Source organism: Dendrobium catenatum, unplaced genomic scaffold, assembly GCF_001605985.2.
Source record: "Dendrobium catenatum unplaced genomic scaffold, ASM160598v2 fragScaff_scaffold_156, whole genome shotgun sequence".
Classification (NCBI taxonomy): Eukaryota; Viridiplantae; Streptophyta; class Magnoliopsida; order Asparagales; family Orchidaceae; genus Dendrobium; species Dendrobium catenatum.
In genome coordinates this window covers 6600302-6609728 of record NW_021318618.1, presented here as the reverse complement: position 1 = coordinate 6609728, position 9427 = coordinate 6600302, and the positions used below count along the sequence as shown (strand labels likewise).

The following is a 9427-nucleotide window of genomic DNA, read 5'->3' as shown; positions in this document are numbered from 1 at the left end:
GACCCGACAATGGCAAAAGGAGTGGCCAAAACACATGAGAGTAAAGACAAAGGTGTTGGAGAAAAGTTATTTTTAGGAAAATGAACCTCTCAAGGACCTTGTTGTAGTAAGCAAGATTATGATGCTAAGCACACATGACAAAGAGTTTTTATTCTGTGCGGACACCGGACCTTATTGTAGTAAGCAAGATTATGATGCTGAGCACGCATAACAAAGAGCTTTTATTCTGTGCGGACACCAGATGGTTCTCCCGTCCGGTTAAGCGCTCAGTACCGAGCGCGGCACATTTTTTGGGTGATGTGGCATAATTTTATTGGTCTCTGAATGCCCTTCGGACTCCGCACAGAATAATAAATCCATGACGAAACTCAGCTTGAGGAATGAGTCAACAAAAGGATAGTTCCGAGGAGGCCGTCTAATGAAATAAAATATCACAAGGCCATTGAAAAGAGGTATTTAGTGTGTTTCACATTCTCAGCTGGCTGAGCACACACGAGGCTTGTGAATGTAGAATTGGATGGATCGGCGGATCGTCGGAGCGAGCCGGAGACAAGGAAGATGAACAAGAAATGGAAAAGCTGTATTGTCTTATTCACCGTATCCGTTATACAATAGATAGTTTAAATAGATAAGAGATGACAGGTTGAACACGTGTCATTTTGTTATTGGCTACAATTGTGTAAGCTGTAATTATACTAAGCATCTATCCTAATAGCCCCTGTCAGACTGATGATTCATCTTGAATTGTGAGTTTGGAGCGGAAATCCTTGAATCGAGCGGTAGGAAGTGGCTTAGTGAAGATATCCGCGATTTGATGAAGAGTGCCGATCGGAGTGAGGCGGATGACCTGATTTTGAATGTGATCGCGGACGAACCGGTGATCAATTTCGATATGCTTCGTGCGGGCGTGATACACCGGATTGTGAGCGAGCGCGATTGCGGAGGTGTTGTCGCAGAAGAGCTCGATCGGCTGACTGTGTGGTATGCTGAAGTCGTTGAGCAGACGCTTGAGCCAAATGGTGTCGGCGGTAGCAGCTGCGAGTGCCCGGTATTCGGATTCTGTGGATGACCGAGCCACCGTCGTCTGCTTCTTGACCGTCCATGAGACGAGCGTGCTGCCGAGGAACGTGCAATGACCCGTTGTAGACTTTCTTGTTACAGGATCGCCTGCCCAGTCTGTGTCTGAGTAGGTAGAGAGATTGAGTGAACCTGGTAGAATGGATAGGCCGAACGACACTGTTCCTTTGATGGATCATGCAGGTGCTGAGAGAGGACGTTGACCGCGTGAGCAATGTCCGGACGGGTTAACGTCAAGTATTGCAGTGATCCTGTTACACGTTTGTAGGTCTCGATTGCGGATAAGTTGCTTTCGGTTGGAACCTGATCGGGAAGTTTCGTGCACGAGGGATTAGAGAGGGGGTTACAGTGAAGCAGATTCATTGAATTTAAAATGGATGTGGCATAAGCGGACTGAGAGAGGAAATACTTATCTTGAAGTTTTTGTATTTTGATGCCGAGAAAGTGATGTGCCAAACCGAGGTTCTTCATATTGAATTTATTGTGTAGTTTGGACAGCATGTCTGACAAGAGTGCTTCATTGTTCCCGGTCACCAGAATATCGTCGACGTATACGAGTAGAAAGATTAGAGTCGAGTCATGTTTGAAAGTGAGTAGAGAGGGATCCGCCGTGCTATAATGGAATCCGAGGTGAATTAAGTAATTCGTGAATGTGGTGTACCACTGTCTTGGTGCCTGACGTAAGCCATATATGGATTTTCGAAGATGGCAGACATGATCGGGAAATTCGTTGTCGATGAATCCTCTTGGTTGTGTCATGTATACTGTGTCTGTAAGCTGTCCATGGAGGAACGCGTTGGATACATCCAACTGCTGAACTGGCCACCCTTTGGACAGGGCGATAGTGAAGAGGACCCTTATGGTTGGAAGTTTGGCGACCGGACTGAACGTCTCGCCGTAGTCGATGCCGTACTCCTGCTGATTGCCCTGAGCGACCAACCGAGCCTTAAAGCGAGCCACGTTGCCGTCCGAGTTAAATTTCTTGCGGAACGTCCATTTGCATCCGAGGATGGGGGCGTTGGATGGAGGTGGGACAAGATCCCAAGTGCCTTGCTGTTGAAGTGCGACGAACTCGTCAGCCATGGCTTGCCTCCATTCCCTGTGCTTGGATGCTTCTTTGAAAGTGGTAGGATCAGGGTCGGAGTCCGCAGGATGTAGCGTGTTAGCCATCAAATTAAGGCGTTGCGGTGGTTTTAGAGAACCCGTCTGAGCTCTAGTGATCATTGGATGTCTTACTTGCGCGGGGTTAGATGTGTTGCGGACGGTGATATCACTGTGGTTAAGCGGAGGAGGATGTATGGGAGACGCTGCGAGGATATGCGTGGGATTGGTTGAGGTAGACGCCTGGAGCTGAGAAGCTGTATGCGGCATATGGAACTCGGTTGATTTAGACGTGGGCAGAAGCAATGAGGGAGGATGATCCGATGAAGATATCTGCAATGACGGGTTATTAGTAGCGAATGGAAACGAACATTCAACAAATTGAACGTGTCGCGAGATAAAAGATTTTTGAGAGTCCCTGTCGAGGCAAATGTAGCCTTTATGCCGATCTGAGTATCCCATGAAGACGTGAGATTTTGATTTCGGATCAAATTTCGTCCGTGTATGAGATGGAAGGAGCGGGAAGCATTCGCACCCGAAGACCCGAAGATGAGTATACTCGGGATTAGTATGAAAGAGCAGCTGCAGGGGAGATTTGTTTTGGGTGTTAGGTGAGGGCATCCTGTTAATCAAGTAAACGGCGGTTGCAGTGGCCTCGGGCCAATATTGGAATGGCATAGAGGCTTTGTGAAGCAAGAACCGGACTGTCTCCACAATGTGACGGTTCTTACGCTCGGCTACTCCGTTTTGCTCCGGAGTATAAGGACAGGACATTTGATGACCGATCCCTTTAGAATGTAGAAAAGATTTCATGGCGTAGTTGTTAAATTCTGTTCCGCCGTCCGTCCTGAGAATCTTAATAGATTGCTTCGTTTGATTTTCAATAAACTTGGTAAATGTAATAAATGTTGAAGTAACCTCAGACTTATGAATAATTGGAAACAACCAGGTATAGCGAGAAAAATCATCAACGAATATAACGAAAAAACGAAAGCCGTTAGTAGAACAAATCGGTGACGGACCCCAGACATCGGAGTGCACAAGTGAAAGTGGTGTGTTCGTCCTAGAAGCAGAAATTTCAAAGGGAAGTTTATGCAGTTTGCATTGAATACAGGTAGTACAAGAGGAGTTTACAGAAGATATATGTAAATCCGAATTGCTTTGAGCTATGTTCTTCAAGATCTTGAAATGCGGATGTCCCAAACGATCGTGCCAGAGGGAGTTCGGGTTCGTGTAGGCGGTGCAGGCGAGTTCCGGAGAGGTAGTAGTAGTGGTAGGTGTAATCTTGTAGAGACCTGCTTTACAAGGACCGCGTAGAAGCTGCTTGTTTGTCGTTAGATCCTTACATACAAAACCGGAGGGGTCAAACGTAATTGAAATGTTGTTATCTTTAACGAGTTGAGAGATGGATAGAAGATTGTAAGAAATTTTTGGAACGTGCAGCAAATTAGATAAGAGAAACTTACGATTCGGGGTGGGAAGAATACCCGTGCCCGAGTGGGCGATCGGGATGTTCCTGCCGTCCCCGATGAAGATACTATCGTTGCCCATATAGGGAGAGGATCGACTGAGGTTGTCGCTGTTGTTCGTCATGTGCGAAGAAGCCCCTGTGTCTAAGTACCAGTCTGGAGACGGAGCTTCTGAATTTGCGGCGAGGGCGGTGTTCTGTTTAGGAGTATTAGACTGCGGGATATAATTGGCATTCATCCTGTGCCAGCATGCGTCTGCCGTATGCCCTTTCTTGAGGCAAATTTGACAGACAGGAATCGACTGCTGCTGGCCGGTGCGAGAAGCCGACTGGGGTGCCTGAACGAACGTCCGCGGTTCCTACGACCGCGGCCCCTGTTAGAATACAGGGCAGATTGCTGGATCGTGTCGGTATGGAGACGGGCAGCGTCGACATTGACATGAATTTCTTCACTTATTAGCATTGCATAGAGATTTTCAAGCCGAAGGGGTAGGGGATAGTTACGAACGTATGTCTTGAACAATTGATACGCCGGAGTTAACCCGTTCAAGATGTGTAAGATGATGTCCTCGGAGTCGATGGAGGATCCAGCGGAGGCGATTTGATCGACGAGCTTCTTGATCTCTGTGAGGTATTGCGTCATGGAGAGGTTTTTCATCGACACGTGATGAAATTCATTGCAGAGCTGAATGACTTTGGAGCGGCTAGTGGCTTGAAATTGACTTTCTAGTGCTTGCCAGATTTCGTGAGTTGTGTCGAGATGGATGATGTAGGGTAGCACCGCCGAAGATATCGTAGAGCAAACCGCAGCTTGAAGGTTCTGATCGGTGATCTTCCAATTCTTGATGACGGGATCAATATCGGAATCGGAGGCATTACCGGAATGCGTGGGCGGTGCCAAGAACTGCTCGAAGTCATTTGCCCGAAGGAGCTTGAGAACCTGATGACGCCAGATCGGATAGTTGTCCGGTGACAATTGATGTAGAACTAGAGTCTTGAGATTTGATACAACGAACTTGAGTGAATGGGATATTGGGGAGTTCTCGGTCGGATTTCTTGATTGCTGTTCCGTAGCTGAGGAGGAAGCGGAATGGGAGTTCGTCATTGTTGAGGACGAGAAGTAGAAGGAGAGGAAACGAAAGGCCTGATACCATGTAGAATTGGATGGATCGGCGGATCGTCGGAGCGAGCCGGAGACAAGGAAGATGAACAAGAAATGGAAAAGCTGTATTGTCTTATTCACCGTATCCGTTATACAGTAGATAGTTTAAATAGATAAGAGATGACAGGTTGAACACGTGTCATTTTGTTATTGGCTACAATTGTGTAAGCTGTAATTATACTAAGCATCTATCCTAATAGTGAACACAGCACCTCATCATAAAAGAAATAGCTAATGCATGAGTTAGAGCCGACATAAGTCAAGACCTTGAGGCAACCTGAGGTTGACCTCTAGGCAAGGCGACTTGAAGTCGACTCCTGTGGATGATTTGTGTAGATCTCGGAAAAATCTAAATCGCCTACAGGATGGGTGAAGTTGTTCATAAGCAACTTTCTAAGATTCAGTGGGGCTATAGATGTTGGCAGGGAAAAAAGAGAAGTTATTCATGGCACTGAGAAGATGTCAAGCAAGGGCGTCAGCAGAAAATCTACAGGAGGAGACTCAAGGGCTTATGTCCTGAAAAAAATATAAATTTTATAATAAAACTCTTCTACATATATGTGTACAACATATAAAAAAGTCTTGAGATATACACACCTGCATGCATCTCTGAACTATAAATATTTTGCAATATCACTTATGTACATAGCTGTGTATAAATCTTAAATACATTTACTATTAATACAACCTTTTCACGTATATGCTCATTTCGTATCCTATCTCTAAGGGTCAAGCCACTCATCCACCTAAGCATCCTCATATCTGCAACACTTAACAAGCTTTGAAAAACTGGGGATATAAATTTTTTTTTTATATACATTGAATATATATATATATATAGTGTCATTACACAATAAATTATAAGAACCTAATAGAAAATCTATCAAAATTTTATTGAAAATTTCGTAAAATACATTGCAAGGAGTGTACTAGGAATCGCTTGCATGATCACGAAATGGCAGCACAAGCTCTGAAAACTGGGGATGGGCCAATAAGCAGGTTTGTGATGAATCAATTAACGTAGAGATGAAAAGAACTCCTTTATGAATGTTAGTAAGCTGGAAAATTATGGAGAAGAGTTCGGGTTTAGTCAACAAAAATTTTGAGGTGATGCAGTCATGTAGAGCTAGAGTGAAGCTTCAGTTTGACAGTTGAACTTTAGTCTTCTTCTCTGTAACCATCTTCTCTGCACCATCACTGGAACCTGTTATTGGCAGCCTGAGAAAAAAAAAAAGTTCTCCATGGCTGCATTTACTATATTTCTTGCTACTCTCGAGTCAATGAGCATATCAATGAGGCTAAGGCACACATTATGTTCACATTATCACATAGCCTGTGAATACTTGATCACCAAAAACATTTTGTAAACCTGATTTGATAGCATTGCCTCTGAATAAAGAGAAATCCTCCGGAAAAGTTTAAAGTTAAAGCATTTGTTGCTCCTACAGCAATGGTAAAGTCCAACTTGACCCAGGAACTCGTTTTACTTCACTGCATTCCATAAGTTCTCTCACTCTTTTTACACCATCCCAATTTCTTGTTTTCGCTAACATATTTGATAGCAAAACATAAGTTGATGGATCTTTTTTCTCAATAGCAAGCACATTCTCAGCTGCTCTCTTCCCTATCTCCAACTCACCATGAAGCCGACAAGCACCGAGCAACGTTTGCCAAACAAGCACAGTAGGCTGGAATGGCATGCCAAGTATCAGATCTTCAGCCTCTCTAAGCTTTCCAGCTTTCCCAAGCAGATCAACCATACAACAATAATGATCTTCTCCTGGCCAAATGCCATAATCATTTACCATAGATATAAAGTAATTCCATCCCTCATCAACAAACCCACCTTGGCTGCAAGCATATAAAACACATATCAATGTGATATAATTTGGCTTTGCATTGGATGAGATCATTTGTTCAAACACCTCTATGGCTTCCAAAGCAAATCCATTCTGAGCAAATCCCATAATGACTGTAGTCCATGAAATGACTGACCTCTCCCTCATGAACCAAAACACTGAAAAGGCATCTTTCATGGAACCACATTTAGAATACATGTCGACCAGAGCGTTATCCACACATTCATCCACTTCAACGCCCAACTTAATCCTGAATCCATGAACCTTCTTTCCTTGTTCTAAAGAAGACAAACTAGCACAAGCATTCAGTTCAGTGGCTAATGTGAACTTGTTGGGAGAGATACCAGCTGCCTTCATTAATTTGATAATTTCTATGGCTTCGGAAGGCTGCCCACAATGTAGGCAGCCAGAAGCCATCTGGGTCCAAGCAGCCACATCTTTTTCCGGCATTCGATTAAACACTTTAAATCCATCAGCCAAATTCTGGTTTTTAATATACATATGTAACAATGAGTTCCCCACGCATATTTCATCATTGAAACCAAACTTTACAAGTTGGGCATGGACTTTTAACCCATTATTCAAGTTCAAACTTGTCGCTAACCCAGTAAGAACGCTACTAAACGTGTACTCATCAGGACTTACACCTTCCAGATTCATCTGAAGCCATAAATCCCATACCTTGACACAGTCAAATTGTAGATATCCAGCAATCATAGAATTCCATGTAACTACATCCCTAATAATGCATTTCTCGAACAACTCCACGGCTTCTTCGAATACTTCATTTCTTATCAAAGCCATGAGAAAAGCATTAATAAGGAACGCATTGGACTCGAAGCCAAGGCGGATAACTTGGGAGAATACCTGACGTGCTTGAGATGGGCCACCTGAGAGTGAACCGGCGTGGAGGGCGCTTACAAGCGCGAATTCATTTGGGCGAGTACCGCAGCGAAGCATTTGGTTGAAAAAGGAGAGAGCTTGACGAGCATGGCCGCTTTGAACGAGGCCGGCGATGGCAATGGACCACGAAACGAAATTGTGTTGGGGCATTTCGTCGAATAGTTGGAGTGGAAGGGAAACGTCGGCACAAGACTTTAAGTACATGTTGAGGAGGTGGTTCTGTAAGAAGAGAGAGGAGGAAAGAAGGGAGCTTTTGAAGAGGAGAGAGTGGATGGCGGCGCCAAGGCGGTGGTTTGATGTGCGGGCGCATCGCTGGAGGAGTCGGGAGAAGTGTTCGGCTTCAATTTCGGGATTGAGGGAGGAGAAAAGTCTGCTGAATGGAAGAACAGCACTAGCTGGTAGTGGAAATCGGGTACTGTATTCTGAAAGAAACGAGGGAAGGGCCATTCATTCCCTCCAGATAATTCATTCGTTGGCTTCTCTAACTATAAAAAGAAAAAAAAAAGAGGATATATATGTTAATTATATATATCATATTTATTTTTGGAATAATTTATATATATGCCATATAAATTTTATTTATTTTTATATCTAGAATTAAAATTTTAATATTAATTTATATAATACATTAATATCTTAATCACATAAAAAATATATATATATTTCATTTAAAAAAATTAATATCAATGATATTTTTTATATGATTGAATATTTTATAAGTAAATATCAAATTTTAGCTGTCACATATTTAATTCATAAGATTTGTACGAATTCAAGTTAGATATTTTACAATTTATCTCACAACATCCAAAATAAATAAATAAAAAATTATTTCAAACTTAAAATTACTCATAATCTTTTTTTAATAACATGGTATTTTACTTTAATATTTATCTTATATTCTTAATATAACAAATATATGGCTCTTCACATCAATATAATATTCTAAAAGCACTAATCTCAACGCTGAGAAGATAAACGCGAATGATAAGAAAGAATTCTATGTTAAGGGAAAATGTTAAAATTGCACACGTGCCTTCATCCGAGGCCGTTGGTTGGCGTTCGTCTTGCGAACCTCATAGCGGATTTTTTTGGAGAATAGTCGGTTCCTTCGTTTTTCTTTGTACCTCTGCACGCTGGCTTCTCGCATTGCTCCATCTCTCATTTCGAGCAATAGTTCATTGTCCGTCAAACTGACCTGCCACACTTCCCTTTATTAATGCTAACAAAATTATTATCAATTCCACTCTTAATTATTCTATCAAGAAAAGCTCAGAATGAATAATTGATCGAAGAATAAACATTTTTTCTATTTTGACTAACTTCAATAAAAATAGTTACTCAAATTTTTAGGAAAGATTTTTTTTTCTATTTTGTACATAAAATTATACCTTTCACAATTTACCTGCCCTCAAAAGAGGATTAATTATTCTGTGTGATCACAGGACGTCATCCGGAGTCGAAGCATAACGTTTTATGTTATTTTTTGCTGGGTGCACCGGGTGACGTGACACATTCTGAATCTCAAATCTCCTCTAAACGATTTGATGACCGCACAGAATAATTTCTCTTAAAAGAGACTGAATTGATCCGTTAACTTTTTTTGAATGATTAAAATGATTCTTAACTATATAATAGAGATCAAATTAGTCCTTTTGTGACATCATTTACGCCTCAATTTGAAAAATAAAAAGACAAATAAAATTTTCAAATAATTAGAGTATATCATTGTTTCTGTACAAAGTGAGAGAACATTTTCCTCCTCATCTGTAATTGCACTAATCTCAAAGTAAATTCAAGAGCTATTAAATTTATTATGATGCAATTTATTTAAGAAATTATGATGATTATATATAT

At 42.0% G+C, this 9427-nt stretch overlaps 2 protein-coding genes across 2 annotated transcripts; both read right to left on the bottom strand.

Annotated features, from left to right (window-relative positions):
* Positions 1-3881: 3881 nt before the first annotated feature.
* LOC110095070 lies at positions 3882-4751 on the bottom strand. The gene has a single exon (XM_020820444.1). It carries the CDS (start codon positions 4749-4751, stop codon positions 3882-3884), a length of 870 nt encoding a protein of 289 aa, XP_020676103.1.
* A 929-nt stretch (positions 4752-5680) lies between these two features.
* LOC110095065 (pentatricopeptide repeat-containing protein At4g33170) lies at positions 5681-8039 on the bottom strand. The gene has a single exon (XM_020820432.2). The coding sequence runs from the start codon at positions 8015-8017 to the stop codon at positions 6251-6253; it is 1767 nt and encodes a 588-aa protein (XP_020676091.1). The 5' UTR covers positions 8018-8039; the 3' UTR covers positions 5681-6250.
* Between the last annotated feature and the right edge of the window lie 1388 nt (positions 8040-9427).